The sequence below is a fragment of the Amaranthus tricolor genome, chromosome 8, assembly GCF_026212465.1.
Source record: "Amaranthus tricolor cultivar Red isolate AtriRed21 chromosome 8, ASM2621246v1, whole genome shotgun sequence".
Taxonomy (NCBI): domain Eukaryota; kingdom Viridiplantae; phylum Streptophyta; class Magnoliopsida; order Caryophyllales; family Amaranthaceae; genus Amaranthus; species Amaranthus tricolor.
Window position 1 is genome coordinate 26,991,150 of NC_080054.1, and position 24,563 is coordinate 27,015,712.

Below are 24,563 nucleotides of genomic sequence, written 5' to 3' on the forward strand. Positions count from 1 at the left end.
TCAAATCTAAAAAGTTTCAAATTTAAATTTTTATTTTAAAATTTCTAACTTTTAGGCATATTATTTTAATAAAGATGAACTAATGATGACTATTACAAGAGATAAAACAACCCTTTTGTATGAGATCGTCTCATCATGAGACGAGTTTATACAAAAGGTCTATAATACTAAAAGTTTTTATTATTAGGCTATTTAATCCAACTCTCAAATATGAGACACGTCTCATAGTGAGACCGTCTCATACAAGAATTTACAGGGATATAAATGAATATGTGGCATCAAATTATAGGTCATGCATGTTTTCCTTTTAAAATATTTTTAAAAATCAGAATTTTTCAATAATATTTTATAGTTGAGATTTTTAAAATAAGATGCATTCAATAGATTTTTAAATAAATAATACTTCAAAGTTGGATTTCTATAAACAAAATAGCTAAAATTGAGATTTTAGTTTTTATTTTTTATGATTAAAATTGATAAAGTTATATTATAAAAGAATGATATGAAACGAATCAAATAAGATTACAGTACATAAAACACAAGATGTGAAGTTGCTATCAAGAACGTGGATGAAGTATATCATCCTTTCGGATGCCGGTGCACCTTAAGAGTTAAGACCTCAACTTCCAAGAACAATGAGACATAAACCCTCAAGCAGCTGCACAATAGACTAGGCTTGGCAAATCACCGACAGCCGACAGGCCAACGGCATTGCATATAGAAGTACTAAATAATCCATACAAGAATTTCATAGTGTCTCATTTATACAGGACGCTGCATAGCATAACGTCCCAACGGTTTGATGCAGATGTATTACAGAAGTTCATATTACAGACTGATTAACTCATGGTATATAAGGTACACAAATTCCATTATTGGGCAGGAAACAACATATTATTTAGGTTTTCTTATATTCTGGGACAGGCAGGTAGCGCCTCCTGGAGCTGGGATAGTACAACATGCTGAAGGAATTCAATGCTCATCGTACCATTCTTGTTCCCTGAAGCTGTTCAGCGGTTGTATAAAGGGCTTGCTGCCTAGCAAAGGGAAACAAAAGGATTCTATTGGAGACTGCATTTTTTCAGTCAGATGGTTCGATTTGTCACTAACTAGATCAGCAATGAAGAGAACTAGAAATGGCTGATGAAATTGTTGGGAAAAATGAAGAGACAAAATTAACCAAAACACACAGTTGAAATAGAATATTCCTGGCGCAAACGCAGACAGCAATAATTCGGGTTCATGAACCATAATCAGTCACATGGGAAAACCATGTAACAAAAAGAGAACAAAAGCTTTGATATATTTTGTTGTTGGGTACGCTATAACCCGAAATCATCACAAACCCCTGAAATTCTGGGCTTTTCTAGGATGAAAAATGATAGATTTGACAGACATATCTACCTAGATTAAAAGTCACAAATTCTTGTATGAGACGGTCTCACCGTGAGACGCGTTTCAATCTCACATATGGGTTAAATAGCACAATAATACTAATTATTAGCATATCTTGTTTTGAGATCGTTTCACTCAGAGACGTAACAAGAATAGCTCATTAAAAGTTATAAGGTAGCACATATAGGTGAACCATTCCTCGTCCAAACACGCATTACTGATGCAAGGTTCAATTAACTAACCTAGGATGTGGTGATCGCATCTGGTTGCTTCACCGGCACAGCATTCTGAAATGCCGGCACTTCTGAATATGCATCATTTAACCTCTTTAAGAGTGGATAATCTGCCTGTTAATCCCAAGAAGACGGTTTATTAAAACTTCACAGTATTATGCCAAGTTTCTCTTCTAACGGCCATGAGGGAAAAGCCGATATGATGCTTTGATATTGAAGCGAAGAAACAAAATATTGTGAAAGAAAATAATACCATATCCATCTGGAATCTCTGAATTGCTCCTCCGATTTGGGGTGCTAGAAACAAGTCTGCCTGCACATAGTACAATTATCTGCATTGAATTACTTGAACAGATATACGTGTATAGAAAGTTTAACCTTTTGGTCTACCATGTAAACATTATTCTAAAGGGGCACGGGCCTATATCTATAGTTGTAATCTGCGTCCTATTATTCTCACGTCCGCCCCACCGTCAACTGCAATCTACCGCTCTGCCCACCCACCGAAAACAGAAAAAAAAAATTTATATAAAAAGTACCTGCACTGGTGACTTGGTGAGCGACAATATTTCCACCAAAGTGCAATTGGAAATTAAGAATCATTGTCAACAACTAGAACTATAATTAAGTCTCTACATTTCAAATTTATAAAGGAACCAAGCACAAATAAATGTAAACAAGGGAGACAAACCAAGTAAACTTCATCCCCCGTAGCATATTTGCCCGAATGTCCTGCTAATAGCTTCTCCAATGCTGAAATCAAAAACAAAATAGATAATCTATTATTGCTGATTGTCACCATGCAAAGTTGATGGAGCATATTTGATCAATGAAACAAAAGCAGTCAATATATGGAAGTGCGAATACGTGGTGTCTAAGGTAAGATGGTAAACAAATGTGTCCACTATGATGTTCAAAGGTGGATACCAAAAGCTATTCATTCCTGGACCACCCCATTTCTAAACATCAAAAAGGACAATCAGATTCAAGACCCATCTTACATTTGCAAACACCCAAATGCTATTGTATTCCAGAAAAACATATTGCTATTCGTGACTTGCATGACTCGGTACACTTTCTACCTTCACGAAAAGGTGTGACTAAGGTAGATTCACGAAAGTTTGTAATAGTTTCCAGGCAAAAAATACGAACAAAGCAAGCTGCTTTATCTCATGGTTGAACATAAGCAACTTATGGCATTGTTTCAGCTATTTGGCAGAAAAATCCATTAGCATACGCAATTCTAGAAAATGGGTATGAGGGAAGTAAAATCTAGTGGTTTTGGACTTTTCGACATATAAACTTGAATTTTGTTTAAAAATATGCCAAGAACGTCACACAACAATATTCGAATTTCAAGCAAGAGGCAATATACTTTAATAGACTGGGTGCATCAATATTCCAGAATATTGGTTCAAGGCAAACAAAATCAAAGAGTAAAGAATTTAACTAAGAACGTATATTGTTGTAATTCAATATTACAATAGTAAGATAGTTACGTAAGCATTCATGAGGCTTACACTCTTCCAAGAATGAGTATATAACTAATCCTAACAATCTAATACAATTTCCTTATGCATTTCCCATTTTCCTCGGCCTTTTTTATACTAACAAGCTCTATATCTAACTAATAGCAAAATCCCAAGAATGACACTACAGAACGCTTGAAGTTTCAACTTGCCCTCAAGGTGGATAGAAAATGCAAACTAGTAAAGAATTTGAATAAGAATGTAAAAGGATGTATATTACTGTAATTCAAGATTACCTTCCATAAAACGCAAAACGAAAGCCAAGTTGCTAGGGTTTACATAGCTTAGGCACAAAGCACAGCCTTGAGCCACGTGCCTCAAGGAAGTGAGGCACTATACTAATAACCAAGGAACATGAGACATTGGAGACGTTAAAAAAGGGCACCATTTGCAATTAGGCATGCCTGGGGCTGTAGCGCCTTGAGCTTCAACACTTAGGCACACCTTTACATAAGACATGTCCATAAAGAGATTAATAGTGACTACCAACCAGTGAAGCCTTTTTTGATGTGATGTTGAACCCAAGAAAGCTTCTCAGTGCTGCCAAGTTTTTGTTCAACAAAATTCTATAATTTGAAAATTTTCAAAGTTACATCATACATGCTGTTCCACAATATGAAAAAAGGAAAACATGGACAAACGAAGAAAATAAATCAAATACAATAGAAAGGAAAAGCATATTAAAACTTACCAAAACAGCTAGGTTCTGAAAAGGTTGTATATTTGAGGCGACTATATTCGCAGCCTAGAAAAGAGGGATAGATAAGTTAGCTGGAAAGATAAGATCTCCATGAAAGAAATTGTTAAACGGTGCCCATTTAGTATGGAGACTACATCGGCAAAACCCTAGCCAATAACTGTGTCGTGTTCTTCAAGAGTTATGTTTTACATGGCACTCAAATTCAGTTCTTCGAACTTTGAGTACACTTTTCATGCAATTCTTCTTTCATTTTCAATGATCTACTTAGAGGTCCTTATGGAATGGACTGAGCTAATGGCTCGTAAATCCAAGTTATAGAAAGGGCATACAAATAAAAGCAACATGATTATCAAGTCAAGCTAGTCCTGTGTCCAGCCCTAACCAAAAATTTAATAGGTCTGCAAAAAAAATATTCTGATTTGATCATGTGCATCTACAAAAAGGCCAAAAATCGTATTAAAAGGTCATAGAAGCAGGAATAATAGAGTGTGGTTTCCACATCACACTTATTGATGAGAACTGGAGTAGAGTTAATTTTGATAGCAGAAACTTTTGGGCAGTGGGAAAACCAAAAATAGAGGAGCCAGCACACAAAATTTAAAAATTATATTGAAATAATTTCAAAAAGGCTTCAATAACTTATCAAGGAAAATGCAACCAGCATATGTAGCATATAAACCAAAAAAAAAAAAAACCGAATAAGAGAGATATACTTCAGTAATAGCCTAAGCAAACTTATGGCAGACAAGAACCACAGAGAAGAAAGAAACAATAAATTTAGAATCCAAACTCAAATGTAGTTGGAAAGGACGAAGAGAGAAAAAGAAAACCATTTATAATTCAACATGGAATGCGAGGCTAAATGAAAGAAGATGCAAGACATATTACCATCCTTTAGACATATTATTGTCCTCTTCTATTTGGATGCAGATTGCAGGAAAGTCTAAAGCACGCTCTTTTTAGCTTCATGGGAGAAAGCAAAAAAGCTTAAAAGAAAGAATTATAATTAAGATTTTCAGTCATACAAAAGAATAGATCCAATGAGCTGCTGCTTTCAAGTTTATCAATGATTCAAGCCATAAACTCGTTTTTTTGATTTCATATTTTGTTCATGCCTTGGTATTGTGAAGAGGTTCTTGGTTGCCTCATTTCTACACTTGCAAAGAGGTCTTATCAAGTGTCTTTTTGTTTCATCAATATAGAAAGAAAATTTCAAGGAAACATGGTTGAATACTTCTCCACACTGTTCTCTTTTTCTTTCGTACATGCTCCCTCCATGTATTTTATAATGCAACATTGGATTTTCATGGCCAACAAAATTTCAATCCACATTGGATTTTTCATGGTCTCTAATAGGCTCTGCTTGGACAAAACTGCACTCAAACCATTAATGAGACCCAAATTGGCTCGGACATTTTTTTCAAAATATAATTAACATAATTTTGCAGAATTCATTCTTTTTCTTAGAATTTTATAAATACTTTGATTTATTAATTAAGAATTACTTATTTAATTGGAGGCTCTGGTTCAATTTGGCTTTGGCTTGGCTCAACCTCAAGTTCAAGAACAAAAGAATCTCATATTTTTAGGCTCGACAAACTCAAGGTAAAACTCGAATTTTAGAGGTCACAAACAGGTAGGAGCTATTCCACCCCTCAACATGATCAAACTTAGGATGGTGTTCACGCTTCACAATCAAGAAATTAGTGACTTTGAAAGTAAAACAATTGGATATGTACCCATATCGATACCCAAACACAAAAATTTAATTAACATATAAGGCAATGCAAAATAGGAATAAACTAAAATTATTATACATCAAAATGTTACAAATCGGAGGAACTAGTTTGCTAAAGAAGCACATTCCAACAGTGTAACCTTATATTGAAATGCATAAGAATAATTAGCAAGCACAACCATAATGCTAATTTTATACCTAACCTGAGACATTAGTGAATTAATTTGTTTGAACAGGCTCACCATTAAGATATAATACAAATAAGTGTCAATTAAAACAGTAAAGTAAAGCATGTCACACCTGGTAATTGATCGCTCTTTTCTGAAGATCATGAGGCAGCAATGGATATTGAGGATACTTCTCTTCCAGAAACTGTAATAAAATGAATATCTTAACAGAAACCTTACAAGATTCATGATTATCAATAACTCTCTAATTCCCCTTATTTATAATAAACCCCCCTCTTAATCTAACTTATCCCCCAAGTTTTCCCTAGCATGGAAATTACCTATTTTACCCTTTCGTAAATCAAGTATCCAAAATATTCGTTCATAGCAGAACGCTCATTATTATGCATATTAAACGGTGCATACTGACCATTATAATTGCAAGTGAATCAGCAATTACTACATCCTCATCCACCAGAACTGGCACATAACCAAGAGGATTCAGCTTCAGAAACTCTACAAAACACAAAAAACAAAAAGAAATGACATCACTTATTAGGTCACTAAGCAATATACTATAAGTGATAAAAACTACTAAGCTGAAAAATGCAATCACAACTCACAAGGCGAGAAAAGAGGCGTTCCTAGCACACTCATATATCTCGGTAACTCAGTCCAACAAAAATTCTATCTAACCACAAAGATAATTACTGAGGTAGTAACAATTTCCACACGGGCTCTCTAAAAGGATAGCTTGATTCAATAAGCAAACATGTTTTATGAAATACAGGATGGTTACAACAGAGTAATCCTCCTCTTCTTTTTCTAACCACATTGCTTTCACTTTGAATACCAAAGCACCATACTCCCTCAATCTCAGCATAAGTGTCCCTTTAACATTTGCAAAAATAAAAATAAAATTATAAGTTTGTCGATATAATTTGAAGTTGGAGACCGCATGGGGCTCAAACAAACCACAAAAAGCTTTCTAAATAAGGATATGAATTGAGACACTTGTGGTAAGCGGAACAAATAAGCAAATAACACACTTGTAGTGACATGGAGGGTGTACTATTTAATGAAGCTTGTCAATGATTTTAAAATGGTCCAAAATAAAATTGTGGCAAACATCAACAACCTCAGATTAGTATGGCAAGGCAACATCCAAAATTATGTTAGCAACCTTTTTCTACAAGTAAATCTATTTGCAAAACAAAGTACATACTTTTTTAGTTTTCAAAAGCAAAGTGTTTGCCAAAATTGTTCAAATTTCAACCGTAAGTACTGATACATTGGTTTATATAGCCGAGTAGCCGACTCCAAAACCCAATCTATTTTTCTCGAGGATACACTAGAGAATCTAAATGGGCAAAGTGTTATGAGTCCAGCCCATTTATACAATACTTTTATTACTTTGGGTAATATTTTTTTTGGGTTTTTATTAATGGACCTATTTATGGGGCTTCTAAGAGAAGCTTAAGGGTCATTACTTGGCTTTATGTAATCAGCAAGGAAGGCAAACCATTTTCAGAAAAAAAAAAAAAAAAAAAAACGCACAAAACAACAAAAAAGAGAGAGAGGGTTTTGTGATTTTCGTTTCAGCCAGCACCAGCTTGATCAAGTGGTCGATCGGAGGAGTTCCCGTGGTCTGAATTTGCTGAAATTTGGTGAGCTTGTTCCTGACATCTAGAGCTTCGTTTTGACAGGTTTTGATCGTCGTTTGGAGCTCCGGTTTGGTCGGAATTGCTGTCAGAACAGACCTGACATTTTTGGTGCTATTCTTCACCTTTTACGCTATTTTTGATCTCTTATTGTTCTTGACTATTGTTTGTGGGTGTATGAACCTTTTTAAAACTGACTTAGGGTTCTTTTTCCCTCAATTATCAATAAGAGAAATAAGGGTGGACTCCTCAAAAGGTCTCGGTTTTAATCCTTCGATAGAAGGGGTTTTCCACGTATAATTTGTGTGTTGATTGTGATTTATTTCTCGTTTATTATTGATTATTTTTACTATTGGGTTGATTTGTTAGAGTTATTGGTTGATCGTCTTGTGAGTGACATTGTGGGTGTCGTTGTGACCCCTTCTGATCCCTTCACAAAGGAAGGGAAAATTTATCATTGCTACAGGTGCTGTGAATAAAACCCATGTCCCAAAGACAAAAAAAAAAAAAAAAATCCACCCCTAGACTAACCTAAGATTTTCTAATCCCCAACATTTTGAGATTTTGCGGTTATTGTTTCTTAACGGTCTCATCGCGAGACGATGTTCTTTTCAAATTTGAAAAAAGGCACCACAAGAACAAAAAGGCCAAAATAATAGTGGGCAGAACCTAACCATCACTAAACTGTTCTCCTTGCAACAAATTCACCGCTTTATACTCATAATCCAAACCTGCACCCAAAAGAGCCCAACATTATACAGAATTACAAACCCAGAAAGCCAAAATCACTACAAGAAAAAATGCACAAAATCGATTTCCCTGAAAAAGGTCAATTAGAAAGTAGAGACCTTTCAAATTAAGCGCAATACGAACACGCCAAGCACATGAACTTTTACAATAGGAATAAAGCTTCAGGTTTGGCTTCCTATTAGCTTCTGATTCAGATATTGAACTCGCCTATTCGTACAGTAAAATCAAAATAAACGGAAGTTTAGGAAGCAAATCAAATCATGGAGTAGATTCTCAAACAGAGTAAGAAAGAGAGATTCACATCACCATCGACAATGAAGAGTTAAGAGGAGTTGTGCTGGCCATACTCTTAACTTTGGAAGTTGTAATATTTCGCTACATTGTTAATATACATAATGCTTTCGTTCGGAAAGAATTTTCCATTTCTAATTTTGGTTTGGGTGTTCAATTTGGTGTTGTTACAAAGAATTTTTATATTTTTATCATAATATTTGAATAAAAATAATTTTGTTTATCCCTATTTAATATATTTAAATAATAATACTTTTGTTTCTCAAATATGTTCCACCAACTTTATTTTAATATTTTTATATTTCTTATGGTGTTCACGTATTTTCTACTTACTTTATAAAAATATTTTTTATTAATTCTGATCCTTATATATTTTCCACAAATCTTCTTTTAATATTTTTATATTGTTTATAGTCCTTACTTTTCCTCCATTAAATTTATTATTCAATATAATAATATATCCACTATCTAAAAGATTCAATTTTTCTTAATTCTCGTGAATATTCTTTGTGGAAACTTTATTAAAGAACGAAGGGAGTATGTCAAAGTAATTTGATGCATTTTTATCTTTTAAAAAAATATTTAATCAATAATTAAGATTTATAAATTATCTTAGACAAAAAGAATAATTGTAAAATAAACAAAACAAAAAACGTAAATTAAAATCACAAAACTTTCATAAATTATAGTAATTTACTAAGACCTCTTTTGTCAAGGACCTCATGGCTCATATGTCTTTTTTAATTATTTGTGATTTGTCTCTTGGTGAGAGAATTCAAAAATAAAGACGTCATATATGTAAATTTATTTTGTATTAGTTGAGCACCGGAGGTCCGGAGCTAATTAACCTATTTCTGAGACGTGTCACAATTTGTGCTTAAACTCTCCTATCATTTTATTCATGCTTTTTTATTTACTTTCTTTTAATCTCCCACCTTTTTTCGTCGTAGCAAATGTTTTCGAGGGAGAGAGTAAGTCTAATTAGGGATGATCATGAATCAGGTCTAATCAGACTTATAGATTCATTAAGTTTTTGTGGACCTAAAACCAAACCCTGATCCATAGGCTCTTGAACGACCTAAATTCAAACCTGAAAGATCTGATGAGTTTAAGGTGCAAATGAGGATTAGTTAAATGATTATACTTCAACATTTTTTGAATTTGGAAGGTTTCATTAGCATAAATAGGTTGTACATGATTAAAAATTGAGTCCAAACAAAGACTAGACTTGGCAAATCACCGACAGCCGACAGGCCAACGATATTGCATATAGAAGTACTAAATAATCCATACAAGTCCGGTGTCACGTTACAAAAAGAATTATGTAGTGTCTCATTTATACAGGACGCTGCATTGCATAACGTCGCAAGTCGCAACGGTTTGATACAAATATAGTACAGAAGTTTATATTACAGACTGAATGTATATTAGGTACACAAATTCCATTGTTGGGCAGGAAAACAAAATAGGAGTATTATTCAGGTTTTTTTACATTCCGGGATAGTCGGGTAGCGCCTCCTGGAGCTGGGATACTACAACATGCTGAAGGAATTCAATGCTCGTCATGCCATTCTTGTTCCCTGAAGAGCTGTTCAGCGGCTGTATAAAGGGCCTGCTGCCTAGCAAAGGGAAACAAAGGGATTGTATTGGAGTATGACATTTTTCAGTCACATGGTTCGAGAACTAAATTAGCGCTGAAGAGAACTAGAAATGGCTGTTAAATTGTTGGGAAAACAAAGAGACAAAATTAACCAAAACACAGTTGAAATGGAATTGACCTGGCGCCATTGCAGATAATACGGGTTCATGAACCACAATCAGTCCCATGGGAAAACCGTGTAACAAAAAGAGAACAAAAGCAGATGATCTCACATGAAAAGCTCATTGACACTATGTTTGGATAGCAAATTAGTTGAGAAAAAAAAGAGATGAAAGGAGAAGGAAATGAAGGAAAAGAAAGGGGAGGGGAAGAGAGAGAAAAGACTCTATTGTTTGTATAGGAAGGAAGGGGAGCAGAAAGAAAATAATTTCATTTTCTTTCCAAATCTTTCCTCTTATGAAGAGATTTAGATGTTAACAGAATAAAGCGATTTAATCCCTCCAAATCCTTTCCCTCCTTTTTTGCTATCCAAACAAGGAGATTTCCATTCCTCCAAATCCATTTCTTTCTTTTCCCTCCATTTCCCTCCATCCAAACAAGGCTTAAAAGTTATTAGGTACTACATATATGTGAACCATTCCTCGTCCAAACATGCATGACTGATGCAAGGTTCAATTAACTAACCTAGGATGTGGTCATCGGATCTGGTTGCTTCTCCGGTACAGCATTCTGAAATGCTGGTACTTCTGAATATGCATCATTTAACCTCTTTAAGAGTGGGAACTCCGCCTGTTAATCCCAAGAAGACGTTTTATTAAAACTTCACAAAAACTGAAACGGATAACTATTAACGACTTAGTATTATGCCAAGTTTTTCTTCTAAAGGCCATGAGGCAAAAGCCGAAATGATGCTATTGATATTGAGTGAGTAACGTAATACAAAGTTGAACAAAAAAACACGAAGAAAGAAAATAATACCATATCCATCTGGAATCTCTGAATTGCTCCCCCGATTTGGGGTGCTAGAAACAAGTCTGCCTGCATATAGTACAATTATCTGCATTGAATTACTTGAACAGATATACCTGTGCAGAAAGTTTAACCTTTTCGTCTACCATGTAAACTTTATTCTAAAGGGGCACAGGCCTATATCTATAATTTTAATTTGCGTCCTATTATTCTCACGTCCGCCCCATCGTCACCTGCAATCTACCGCTCTGCCCACCCACCAAAAACAGAACAAAAAAAATTTATATTTCCACCAAAGTGCAATTGGAAGTTAAGAATCATTGTCAACACTAGAACTATAATTAAGTCTCAATATTCAAATTTATAAAGGAACAAAGCACAAATAGATGTAAACAAGGGAGACAAACCAAGTAAACTTCATCCCCCGTAGCATATTTGCCCGAATATCCTGCTAATAGTTTCTCTAATGCTGAAATCAAAAACAAAATAGATAACCAAGGGTCAAAGAATTGTCATGAATTGATGGAGGAGAAGAACAGTGCGAATATCCCTAACAATCTAATACAATTTCCTTATGCATTTCCCATTTCCCTCGGCCTTTTTTATACTAACAAGCTCTATAACTAACTAATAGCAAAATCCCAAGAATGACACTACCGAACGCTTGAAGTTTCATCTTGCCCTCAAGGTGGATAAAAAATGCAAAGTAGTAAAGAATTTGAATGAGAATGTAAAAGGATGTATATTACTGTAATCAAGATTACAATAGAGAGATAGTAACACAAGCATTCGAGCGGCTTGCACTTTTCCAAGAATGAGTATAAAGCTCACCCTAAAAATCTAATACAATTTCTTAATGTGTTTCCCATTTCCCTCTACTTTATTTATACTAATAAGCTCTATTAGTAACAAATAGTAGAATATCTAAAATACCCCCTTCGTCCCATGTATGACATATACCTTGTACTAGCAAGGAAACTGAAGGAAACAAATACAAGAAACAATTTTCTCATATAAAGGTAAATCACGTCTACCACACAGACATGGACCAATCACCTTCCATACAATTTTTTAAACGCATAAAGTACACTAACGGGGTATTTGGTATGGGTTTTTTCTAAGTCTATGTAAGGGATTCACTTAATCATTACATTAGTTGTTGTTTGGTATGAGATTGGGTTAACCCAATCCATTACCAAAGGGTAATGAATACCCTTACTTTGTTTCCAATGGATTGTAACCGATAACAATTTCCTTTTCTTCTCCTCTGTAATAGTGCGTCTTTGTAAGCTTCAAATTATCATCTTCCTCCTCCACTCATACTCTTCAACGGAGGTTTATGTGGTGGTGGGACGATTGTTATGTTGGTGGTTGAAGAAAGTCTAGTTTTGAGAAGATGCGTACATGCCCTCTTTTTTTTTTCCCATTCCCTTATCTCTCTTTATACCAAACAATATTTAATAATAACTTGACAATACCCTTACTCCTTTTAACAAATTCCCTTTCCATTACATATTCATATCTAATACCAAACACCCTCTAAGTTGCTAGGGTTTACATAGCTTAGGCTCAAAGCGCAGCGTTGAACCACGTGCCTCAAGGAAGTGAGGCACTATACTAATAACCAAGGACCATGAGAGGAAAGATTGGAGACGTTAAGAAAAAAGGGCACCAGTTGCACTTAGGCATGCCTGGGGCTGTAACGCCTTGAGTTTCAACACTTAGGCACACCTTTACATAAGACATGTCCATAAAGAGATTAATAGTGACTACCAACCAGTGAAGCCTTTTTTGATGTGATGTTCAACCCAAGAAAGCTTCTCAACGCTGCCGAGTTTTTCTCCAATGAAATTCTGCAATTTGAGAAATTTCAAAGTTACATAACACATGCTGCTCCACAATATGAAAAAAGGAAAACATGGACAAAGGGAGAAAAAAATCAAATACAATAGGAAGGAAAAGCATATTAGAACTTACCAAAACTACTAGGTTCTGAAAAGGCTGTATATTTGAGGCAACTATGTTTGCGGCCTAGAAAATAAGGATAGATAAGTTAGCTGGAAACATAAGATCTCCAGGAAAGAAATTCTTAAGTGGTTCCCATTTAGTATGGAAGCTACATGACTACATCAGAAAAACCCTAGCCAATAGCTTTCTCATATGCTTCTATAGTTAAGTTGTACATGGCATTCAAATTCAGTTCTTCGAAAACTTTTAGTACACTTTTCCTGCAAATTTGCTTTCATTGGCAGTGATCTATCTAGAGGTCCTTATGGAAGGGACTGAGCTAATGGCTTGTGAATCCAAGTTGTAGAACAGGGCATACAAATAAAAAGATCATATTCATATCAAGATAAGTTTAATCACCCAAGCCTGATTCAAGCCTGTTCATTGGACATGATATTCAAGGAAATCAAGCTGAAGAACTCCCCCACTGTTCTCTTTTTCTTTCGTACATGCTCCCTCCATGTATTTTATAATGCAACATAGGATTTTCATGGCCAACAACATTTCAATCCACATTCGACTTTTATAGTCTCTAATAGGATAGGCTTGCAATTCATTCAAGCTCGGCTTGGACAAAACTGCTCTCAAAACCTTAATGAGCCCCAAACTAGCTCGGATATTTTTTTCAAAATATAATAAACAAAATTCAAGCATAATTTTGCAAAATTTCCATTCATTTTCTTAGACTTTTTTAAAAATTGTTATATTCATTAATTAAAAATTACTCCCTCAGCCTCTATCATGTTAGGATTGAAGCAAAGAGAAAAAGGGAGCTTTTTTTAAGAAAAAGGTGAATAATGGTAATAAATGAAAAGAGAGAATGAATTGTGTGGGTGAAATTAAAAGAGAGTTAAAATGCATGGATGAGATTACAAGGAAGTGGAGGTTCATTGTCCAAAAATAGAAATGATGCAAATTAAGTGGGACGGACCAAAATGGCAAATACTGCAAATTCAAGAAGGAGGGAATACTTTTTTAGTTGGAGGCCCTGGCTCAATTTGGCTTTGGCTTGACTCAAGCTCAAGTTCAAGAACGAAAGAATCTCATATTTTTAGGCTCGACAAACTCAAGCTCAAGCTCAAATTCTAGAGGTCACAAACAGCACGGAGCTACCCCTAGCTCATGCTAGAATGGGCTCATTTCTACCCCTCAACATGATCAAACTTAGGATTGTGTCACAATCGTGAAATTAGTGACTTTGCAAGTAAAATAATTGGATATATACCCATATCTGATACCCATACACAAGTAGAATTAACATATGTGGCAATGCAAAATAGGAATAAACTAAATTATTATACATGAACTGTAACAAATTGGAGGAACTAGTTTGCTTAAGAAGAACACTCCAACAGTGTAACCTTATATTAAAATACATAAGAATAATAATTAGCAAGCACAACCGTAATGCTAACCTGAGACAGTAGTGAGTAATTTTTTTCAACAGGCCATAGTCACCATTAAGATATGATACAAATAACTGTCCATTTAAAACAGTAAAGTAAAACATGTCACACCTGGTAATTGATCGCTCTTTTCTGAAGATCACGAGGCAGCAATGGAAATTGAGGATACTTCTCTTCCAGATACTGTAATAAAATGAATATCTTATCAGAAACCTTACATTATACTAGATTGAGAGTTCTTGAACGCTCATTAATTATGTATATTAAACGATGCATACTGACCATTATAATTGCAAGTGAATCAGAAATTACTACATCCTCATCCACCAGAACTGGCACATAACCAAGAGGATTCAGCTTCAGAAACTCTACAAAACACAAAAAACAAAAAGAAACGACAGCATTTATTAGATCACTAAGCAATATACTATAACAGCAAGTTTGGTAATCAGCACTAAATGATGGAAATGTGAATAATTTGTTGTGTAAATTTTGTCAGCAACATTGTTTTACAAGAAAATCTATTTGCAAAACAAATTATATGCTTTTTTCAGTTATGAAAAATCAAGTGTTCCAAAATTTTTCAAATCTCAACCACTACTATTGATCAATTGGTTTATACCGCCGACCCCAAAACCCGATGTATTTTTACAACGGTAGACTTGAGAATCTATAGGGCAAGGGAAGGAAATTAATCACTTTAAAAGGTGGTGGGAGTCATATGTACCAAAGATAAAAGGAAAAACCTCGACTACTAGACTAACCTAGTATTCTCTAATTCCCAATATTTTGAGATTTTGTTGTTATTGTTTCTTAAACTGTTCATAGATGACAAATGGCATCAAAAGAACAAAAAAAGGTCAAAACATTAGTGGATAAGAAACTAACCATCACTTAAGTGTTCTCCTTTCAACAAATTCACCGCTTTATACTCATACTCCAACCCTACATCCAAAAAATGCCCAACATTATACAAAATTACAAACCCAGAAAGCCAAAATCACTGCATAAAAAAATGCACAAACCCTAATCAAAATAAAAACCCCTATAAAAAACTCAAATTAGAAGTAGAGACCTTTCAAATTAAGAGCAATACGAACACGCCAAGCACATGAGCTTATATTATAGGAGTAAAGTTTCAGGTTCGGCTTCCCACTACCTTCTGATTCAGATATTGAACTCGCCTAAAATCAAATTAAACGAAAGTTTAGAAACAAAATCAAATCATGAAATAAATTCTCGAACAGAGAAAGAAAGAAAGAGAAATTCACCATCCACTATGAAGAATTAAGAGGATTTGTGCTGGCCACTGGGGTAATACTCAAACTTTGGAATTTGTAATCTTCACTACGATGTTAAAATGCATGTGTCAGAGTCAGAGATTGAGAATTCATTCACGTCATTGACTTGACTCCATGAGTAATGATACTTCCTCCCTAGTCCCTACCATGGATTTTTCCTCGGTTCAGAGATTGGTTGCATTCTAATTTTTCTTGTCATGGATCATATGTCTTTTTTAATACTATTTCGATATTTCTTATTACGACGACTTTAAAATAAATAAATTATATGTTATAGAAGTATTTTATATTAAATGAGCTATTTAACCTATATTTGATGTGCGTCACGACTTGTGTTTAGACTTTAAATTATCTTCTCATTCTATTTAGGTATTTTTATACTTTCCTTTGTTCTCCCACCCTTTATACTTAAAGCCATTGGTATGGGACCGAGGGCGAGTAACTCTTATTAGGAATGTCATGGGTCAGGTTTAATCAAACATGAATGTAAATCGTTAATTTTTGTGGACCTAGACACGAACTTGGATCCTTAGGGTCTTGAACCTAGATTCAGACCGGACAGATCTGCTAGGTTTAGGGTCCTAAGTGATTCTTAATTAGATTATTTATACTTGAATATATTTTTTTAGAAAATTTCACAGCATCGAACTTTTATGAAACGTTAGTGGTAGCACTTTTGTAGGATTTTTTCACATGGTAGCATCAAGTTTATGCTTTATCTAGCTTTCGTAGCATTTTCCGTTAAATTCTTGTCAATTTTCGTTTAATTCACCATTTTAACACTTCTACCCTTATTACGTGTTGGTTCTTGTCTTTATAATTTGCCCTAAGCCATTTTTATGCTCTCAAATGTTTAATTCACCATTTTGACGGTTAATTTACCGTTTAATTCATCACGCTCTCAAATGTTTAAGACAAATTATAAAGACAAGAACCAACACTTAACAAGGGTAGAAACGTCAAAATGGTAATTTAAACGGAAATTAATAAGAATTTAACGAAAAATGCTACGGCAGTTAGATAAGACATAAACTGGATGCTACCATGTGGAAAATTCTTACAAAAGTGCTACCACTGGCGTTTTATGAAAGTTCGATGCTACTGTTCACACAAATTTATCTCAAATAATGAGTTACCGCTAGTGCACGGTGTTGTAGCACATACGGGTCGAACACAAGGAGTGGAATGCGAGACTTAGGGCTTCTTAGGTATTGGGATAATATAAGATAGGGGTAGAAGATGGTTTAAACTATGATTGTAACTAACAAAAACAATAAAGAAATAAAACACCGGGGTAGGGGCTAACTTACATACAATGGACTTCACATGACATGTTTAGGGTCTACTTCGGTTAATTGTCAAGGTGTGGATTCAAATACAAAGAGCGATCTAATCTTGGATCGGGCTTGGGATCGCCTCCGAGAATCTCATTCCCCTCACTCTCGTGAGTGAGAATAAGACCCACGGGTAACAAATATCCAACAACCCGTCAATCCTTCCCTACTCTCGTAGGCGAAGGGTGAAACTCCCAGTTTGTGGGGTGAGTGCAAGGTTCAACTCTCGTTGATCCCTTTCCCTCAACTCCAATTATTGATAAGAGGTCAAATCTCCCAAAAACCCAACTCTCGTTGATGTTTGGAGGGCAATTCGAGTGACCTCAACACAATAAATAGAGTAACCCACTTCTCGGGTTCACAATCAAACCAACATCAACCATTAACTACCAAATCAGTTTATATGCAAAGGTAGGGTCAACCCCCAACCCTAAAATATTACTTACTACTCGTACTATCAATATATCTATCAATGACAAGAAATGCTAACATGATGATCAAGCTACATAAATTAAGCAAAAACATAGTATAGCTCAACAATGGTGAACATCACAAACCATTATGAAATTGCAAACTAACAAAGGAATAATGTGATTAAATCAAGAAGGAATATACCTACAAAGTTTGGGAGTGATTGGTAATCAAAGCTATAAAACCCAAAAATTGCAATAGCTTCAACTCTCAACAATGGAGGTTGAGATGAACATAAACCCCAAAAATAGTGAGAGAATAGAAAGAATACTTAAAGGAATCAAAATCAAAAGATAACCTTGATTACAAATTAATTAAAATGCTAAAAGATAAAATTTACACTATATTTGAATAGAAGGAAATGGAGGGAAAGGAATGGGAGGGATATAGAAGGATGAAAGATCCTTTGTTTAGATAAAACAAAAGGGAAGGGGAAGGATTTGGAGGGGGGATTTGGAAGGAAAATGTGGATAAATTTTGTAAGGATTGTAATCCCTCCAAAAGTGGAAAGATTTGAAAGGAAAAGATCTCCCTTCCTTTCTCTTCCATGCCCTCCTAGACAAATAAGAGCTAGTTTCCTTCCATTTCTCTTCCCTTCCTTTCTCTTCCCTCCCTTTCTTTTCCATCCAAACTTGCTATCCAAATATAGTGTTAGGGTTCTTTAGACTAATGAAAAACAAAATAGAAAGCTAGAAACAAAAATAATCTACAATAGGTTAAGCTAAAACTATTCTAATGCTCCCCTTTTGCTATTACATCAAGCCTTATATATAGGAAAACACCCCTCATGACCTAAGACCTCTACTAAAAATAGACATTATACCCTTAGAAGGTCGTCCAAATCATCACTAGGCCCTAGGAAAATGTGCACTTGAATTGGAAAAGCCAAAGGTTCAACTCGAGAAGTCATCGATCGATCGATCTCAACTGCTGGTCATCACAGATGCATTGAAGTCTCTCAAAAAGGGATCGATTGATCGATCTCAACTATTGTCACCATGAAACTTCTGGAGTTGAAATGAATATGATCGATCGATCGATCTAAAGAGATCGATCAATCGATCTCATGTTGCTGCTACATACTGCTTTTGGAAATGCTGCCAAATGAGATCAACTGATCGATCTAAAGTGATTGACCGATCGATCTCATCAAAATCTCCCAAAATGCTCATGTCAAGGTCCTCTTGCCTCCTTGCCTTCAAATGAGTGCTTGGGTCTATCTCCTATTCTCAGTTTAGCTCCGTTCCCTCTCCAAACCTCCGGGGGATTAGGGGCGCATCGTCCCTAACTTGCTTTGCTCGGGAAAAGGTGATCAATCTTGCAAAAACGAGCAAACACAATATACCCTACACAAAGGCGATCAAATCCCATAAAAGTAATAAGAAAGAACAACAACCGCATGAGAATGTAAACTAAATAAACATAAAACAAGGGTAAAATGGAGAGTTATTAGCTACCATGTGAAATTTTCCTATTTTTAAAATTGAATGTTTCATTAGTACTAAATAAGTAAATATGTGCATTTAAATTGAGTCCAAATAAATACAAAATAGGTTTAAGATGAATTTTTAATTAATTTTGAATAGTATAATGGTTTGGGTCTAGAGCGAATTTGAGTCTTAAATAAAACTAGAGAGACTCTAGATTAGGTCCGAGTTTAAATACCCTAGATCTAAACTCAAACTCATAAATTTTTATTGGATCTGAATTCGGACTCATTAGATCTCCAAAAATAGACCTAAATCCTAAAATTAGATGCAAATCTGCGATAAATCCATTAAAATCATAAAACCATGATCATCCATGATTATAATGGTAGAGGCTCTTGCGGGGGTGGCTCATGTTGGAAAGAGCACTACCAGTACCAAAGGACTTCATGTGCTAATTGATATAGAGATGATAGTCTAATTTTGATTTTGATAAGTACTCCTATAATTTTTGATTTTTTTTTACAATAACCGATTTCTTTATCATCACAAAAAATATTAAAGATATTATAACCAAACAATAATTATAATAGTACTGAATTGGATTAGATTAAAAAAATTAGACCAAACTGGACTAAACCATATCAAGTCAAATTAAACTAAACTTTAATTAGAGGGTATTTAGTAAAATATTTTACTGAGTTATTTTGGCTCAAATAGACAATTAGCTGGTCAAACCATTAAATATTTTTTTTAGAAAAATCATCTAATACTAGTATTTAGTAATTTAATTGATTAAAATATCTTATTGTTATGAATAAGTTAATAAAATAGATGTATAAGTTAATAAAATCAGCTGATCAAATATGATATTTCATATAACAATCAATTATCAACCATTTACCAAACATCCTCAAGCTCAAATTTTATTCCATCAATTCATACAAATAATAAAATAAACCTTTAGTGATTGTGTAACGGCCCGGTTTAAGTGACCCGGAATATCATGTGAGAACATGAATCCGGCTCACAAACGGACGCAAGAAAACTCATTCTTACTCGGATCGTCAACGTTCCACCGGTAAAGGAATATGGTCCACAAGGTAAACAGTGTCAAACAACAAAGCAAATCAGCGGAAGTCTTTACTTACAACTCGAGAGCCCACCGGCCTCTAGACAAATTAAAAGTTGTACGTGATAAAAGAGAACATCATAAATTTCGTTTACATAAACTGAATTATTTAGTCTCATTGCAAAGTAAGTCTAGACTTGGTAGATATGGGTTCTAAGCTGAATCCTCACTCCAGCCCCCAGCCTGCATTTAACCTGCTGTACGTCGTATGATAACACGTAGCAGGTTCCAAAGAACAACCAATACACGTCAGAGACATCATACATATACTAAAACGGATTGAATACAAGCATTGTGTTTACCCTAGCATGCAAAGGCTCTAATATGTAATCATTGTTCATTATTTCCAACCTTGTAACGTTGCCCGACATGTGCGGGTCGTTCAAGTCATATTTCCAATTATTTCCAACCTTGTAACGTTGCCCGACATGTGCGGGTCGTACAAGTCATATTTCCATTTGTTTGGTGGAATACACTTAGGAGAGCTAATCCCAAGGCAACCACCTACCTAAGACGTTGCCCGTCCTGTTCGGGTCGCCAAAGGCTAAGTATGCATACCCCCATGGTGATCATAAAGATCCCTGAATGCCATGGGAAAAATAGTTGATAATTTCCAATTTATTTGTTAACCCTATTGGGTATCATATCCATAAATTCTCAATTTCCACACAACCATTTCATGTTATTTGAGGTGTCTAATCCTTATGTGATTACAATGCCTTGATTAGGAATAAAACAACATCACTTGCACAACCAAGTAAACAGTATGGTCTAAGCGTGTACCTTTAAGCACAGCAAATCCAACCGACGTTTAAGCACGACAAGAATTTCACCCTCTTATGAATCGAGGTCCTAATTAACAAACACACAAAACAACCACGTTTAAATAACGGGTTTACACAACAATCCACTCCATACTACTAAAATATCACAAAGACTTGATAATTTCAAATGTTTTCATCCAATTCATGATCGCTCCAAAATACCTATTCTGACCAGAAACTTTTATGGCCAAATTGGACAGTTTAGAAAATTCAAATTAAAAATCCGACTTCACCGCTGCGTCCGGAACGCATCAATTATCTTGGGTACCAAATTTCATAATTTCTAGCATTCGATTACTATTTTTAATTATTTTAAGCGTTTTACGAGTTTTAAAAACGCATCGGTTAAATAAAACCGCAACGAAACACACCCGATACTCGGATCGGGGCGCCACTACCGAGGCAGCAGCTGCTGTCCGAAAATTCCCGCTGCTTAAATTATTTTTATTATATTTATATATATATATAAATATATTTTTTTTTTCCATTTAAATTATCTAACCCTTTTTTTTTTAAATCCTCATATCAAATTATACCTAACAAAAACCAAATTTACCTTTTACTAAATTAAAACAAATAAAACCAAGTCTCATATACCACTATCCACTTGATATTTCCACACATGTAACAATACATAAAATCCCATCAACCATCCAAACCATCATCAAAAACACAAAACTAACAATTTAAAATATATTCATCCACAAGATTCTTCAAAAGCAATTAAAGTTTCATAACCCATGACAATTAGATTAAATACTTGATTCTCTTATCAAATTAAAATTTTGTAGAGAATCATATATTATCATTTTTGAGTCAAACACATATATAAGGACAAATCCTTTAAACAAATCAATTTTGTTAAAGGATTTATAAACTCATGGCTACCTACAATACTTATCCCATACACTTAAAATTTCTTCTAACAACCAACATCTTGCTAGAGAAATATAAGCCATAAACTAAATACATTTTTTTTTTTTTTTTAAACCTTGAATAAACTTTATTAAAGAATATAAAACAAGAAAAAAAAATTGTGCATAACAGAGATATGATTTAATCCTTTTAACAATTTAATTTTATCAAAGGATTATAAAAGAAAACTTATGTAACATACTCAATCCTCCTAATAAGTCACAGGATTTCATCATATTGAAAGAAATATTATATAATCTCATACTAGAATTTCTTGTAAATAAAATTTATAATTAACAACTCAACTTACTTACCCCTTGGATTTGAAGATTGAATTGAACAAATTTTATTTTTTTTATTTTTTTTTTTTTTTACTAAGGCTGCCGAAAACCAAGCACCAAAGGGAAAAATTTTCTGAATTTTCTTTGAGAGTGTGAGGTAAAGTGAGGAATGTGAAGAAGACCATTGATGCTTAGGATTAAATAAAGAGTTTAAGGGCCAATTAACACTCCTAATTACACCATTATGAGAGGAGTTACAAAAACTCCACCCATGCTCCAACCGGCAGCCCCCCCTTCACATTCCCACTTCTATTTTTTTTTTTAAATATAACTAATTAATTGAGTAATTATGGTGTTATTATCACAATCAAAACAAAACGTCATGCGATAAAACTCGTTACCGTTAAAGTTAACCTACTCTGTTTTGCGTATAATTAATTATATAAAATAATATAATTTAATATTACTTATTTATTTCATATTGTTATATTTTATTTTATTATATATTATATTATTTTTAAACCCGATAAATTACGGGGTGTTACAGACTACCCCCCTTAAAAGAAGTTACGTCCTCGTAACTTATGTGGCAACGGAAAACACAACACACCCATGCACATCATGACTTATGAGTAAAACGCACAAAGATTTAACATTCGTTGCGCGAAATTCCTATCGCCCTCTACCCCCCTTAAGAAGTTACGTCCCCGTAACTCTACTGACCTGAAAAAAAGTGAGGGTACTTTTCTCGCATAGCGTCCTCTGTTTCCCAAGTAGCCGCTTCACGCTCGTGATTCGACCACAGGACTTTTACCATAACTATATCCTTCCGTCGAGTGCTACGGACCTTCTTGTCCAAGATTCGAATCGGTTGTTCCGGGTATGACAAAGATGCATCCAAATCCAAAGGTTCGGGATCCAATACATGAGTGGCTGCGGCATGATACCGCTTTAGTTGGGACACATGGAATACATCATGTACCTTCTCTAAAGAGTTCGGAAGAGCTAACCGATAAGCCACCTTACCCACACGTTCCAAAATTTCATACGGCCCTATGAATCGAGGGCTCAACTTTCCCCGAGCACCAAAACGTACTACTCCACGCAAGGGTGATACGCGAAGTAACACCTGTTCTCCTACGGTGAACTCCTCCGGCCGTCGTTTCAAATCAGCATACGACTTTTGGCGATCCTGTGCTGCTTTCAACCGATCCCTTATCAATCGTACCTTCTCTTTCATTTGAAACAACAATTCAGGTCCTAAGATCACCGCTTCCGTAAAATCGTCCCAATAAACCGGACTGCGACAACGACGCCCATACAAAGCCTCGAATGGGGCCATCTGTATAGAAGCTTGATAACTGTTGTTGTAAGAAAACTCTACTAGATCTAAATGTTCATCCCAAGACCCTTGCCACTCCATGGCAATTGCGCGCAACATATCCTCCAGTATCTGATTCGTTCGTTCTGTCTGTCCATCCGTCTGCGGATGAAACGACGTACTATGGAGCAATGTTGTACCCAATGCCCGCTGCAAGGTTTGCCAAAACTGTGACAGGTATCGTGTGTCTCTATCTGACACTATAGTACGGGGTACACCGTGGAATCGAACGACATACTTAATATAGGCTCGTGCCAATTGATCCATTTCCCAGCGACAGTTCATAGGGATGAAACGTGCCGACTTAGTCAAACGATCAACTATAACCCATAGTGCATCATTACCCGATTTCGTTCGAGGTAAACCCACAACAAAATCCATAGAGATATCATCCCACTTCCACACTGGTATCTCTAACGGTTGTAATAACCCTCCTGGTCTCTTGTGCTCACTTTTCACCTTCTGACATGTCAGACAGCGTGAGACGTAATCTGCAATATCCTTCTTCATACCAGACCACCAAAACATTAACTTTAGATCTTGGTACATCTTGTCACCACCCGGATGTACTGAAAATTTCGTACAATGGGCTTCATCCAGGATACGCTCCTTCAAAGATTCCTCCCCTGTCGATAAACACCAACGACCCTTGAACCTCAAGCTTCCATCTTCATGGACAAGGAATCCCTCTGCTGTTCCTTCTCGTGCTTGGTTCTTTAATTTCAAGAGTTTCGGGTCTTTATCTTGAGAACTCAAAATTTCCTCAAAGAACGAAGGTCGAATAGCCAAGGCATTCAAACACCCTTGTAATTCACCTTTACGTACTATTTCCAAGTTCAGTCTAGCAAAATCCCGATGCAACTCTTCAACTCCGTCCAGGGCAGACAGCGAGTGACTAGACTTCCTACTCAAAGCATCGGCCACCAAATTCGCTCGGCCTTCGTGATAAAAGAACTCCAGGTCATAATCTGTCATCAACTCTAACCACCGATGTTGTCGCATATTTAAGTCAGGTTGGGTATAGAGGTATTTCAGACTCTGGTGATCAGTG

At 35.3% G+C, this 24,563-nt stretch overlaps 2 protein-coding genes across 4 annotated transcripts; both read right to left on the reverse strand.

Moving 5' to 3' along the window:
* Positions 1–566: 566 nt before the first annotated feature.
* LOC130821816 (glutathione S-transferase 2-like) lies at positions 567–8,622 on the reverse strand. The gene is made up of 11 exons (XM_057687602.1): positions 8,480–8,622; positions 8,272–8,380; positions 8,098–8,154; positions 6,193–6,278; positions 5,896–5,967; positions 3,849–3,902; positions 3,648–3,723; positions 2,320–2,381; positions 1,882–1,941; positions 1,638–1,742; positions 567–1,037 (listed from the first exon to the last, which is right to left on the reverse strand). Exons 1-10 carry the CDS (start codon positions 8,516–8,518, stop codon positions 1,638–1,640), a joined length of 720 nt encoding a protein of 239 aa, XP_057543585.1. The 5' UTR covers positions 8,519–8,622; the 3' UTR covers positions 567–1,037.
* A 1,065-nt stretch (positions 8,623–9,687) lies between these two features.
* Positions 9,688–15,988, reverse strand: LOC130821817 (glutathione S-transferase 2-like). Of its 3 annotated transcripts, XM_057687603.1 has the most exons (11): positions 15,718–15,988; positions 15,522–15,630; positions 15,335–15,391; positions 14,729–14,814; positions 14,558–14,629; positions 13,011–13,064; positions 12,811–12,886; positions 11,441–11,502; positions 11,043–11,102; positions 10,749–10,853; positions 9,688–10,083 (listed from the first exon to the last, which is right to left on the reverse strand). In XM_057687603.1, the coding sequence occupies exons 1-10, from the start codon at positions 15,718–15,720 to the stop codon at positions 10,749–10,751; spliced, it is 684 nt and encodes a 227-aa protein (XP_057543586.1). In that variant the 5' UTR covers positions 15,721–15,988; the 3' UTR covers positions 9,688–10,083. The 3 variants fall into 3 exon arrangements, with proteins under 3 accessions (XP_057543586.1, XP_057543587.1, XP_057543588.1); XM_057687604.1 differs by lacking the exon at positions 15,335–15,391 and having other exon boundaries at positions 15,718–15,914; XM_057687605.1 differs by lacking the exons at positions 9,688–10,083; positions 10,749–10,853 and having other exon boundaries at positions 11,043–11,281.
* Between the last annotated feature and the right edge of the window lie 8,575 nt (positions 15,989–24,563).

What these genes read in the sequence shown, in the direction of transcription:
- LOC130821816 (XM_057687602.1), bottom strand. Translation starts at nt 8,518, where the DNA reads ATGGCCAGCACAACTCCTCTTAACTCTTCATTGTCGATG. An exon ending in TATTGCGCTTAATTTGAAAG is followed by an intron (nt 8,155 to 8,271) that starts GTCTCTACTTTC and finishes TTTTGGGTGCAG; the next exon opens with GTTTGGATTATGAGTATAAA. An exon ending in TTCAGAACCTAGCTGTTTTG is followed by an intron (nt 3,724 to 3,848) that starts GTAAGTTTTAAT and finishes TTCAAATTATAG; the next exon opens with AATTTTGTTGAACAAAAACT.
- LOC130821817 (XM_057687603.1), bottom strand. An exon ending in ATTCACTTGCAATTATAATG is followed by an intron (nt 14,630 to 14,728) that starts GTCAGTATGCAT and finishes ATTTTATTACAG; the next exon opens with TATCTGGAAGAGAAGTATCC. An exon ending in TTCAGAACCTAGTAGTTTTG is followed by an intron (nt 12,887 to 13,010) that starts GTAAGTTCTAAT and finishes CTCAAATTGCAG; the next exon opens with AATTTCATTGGAGAAAAACT.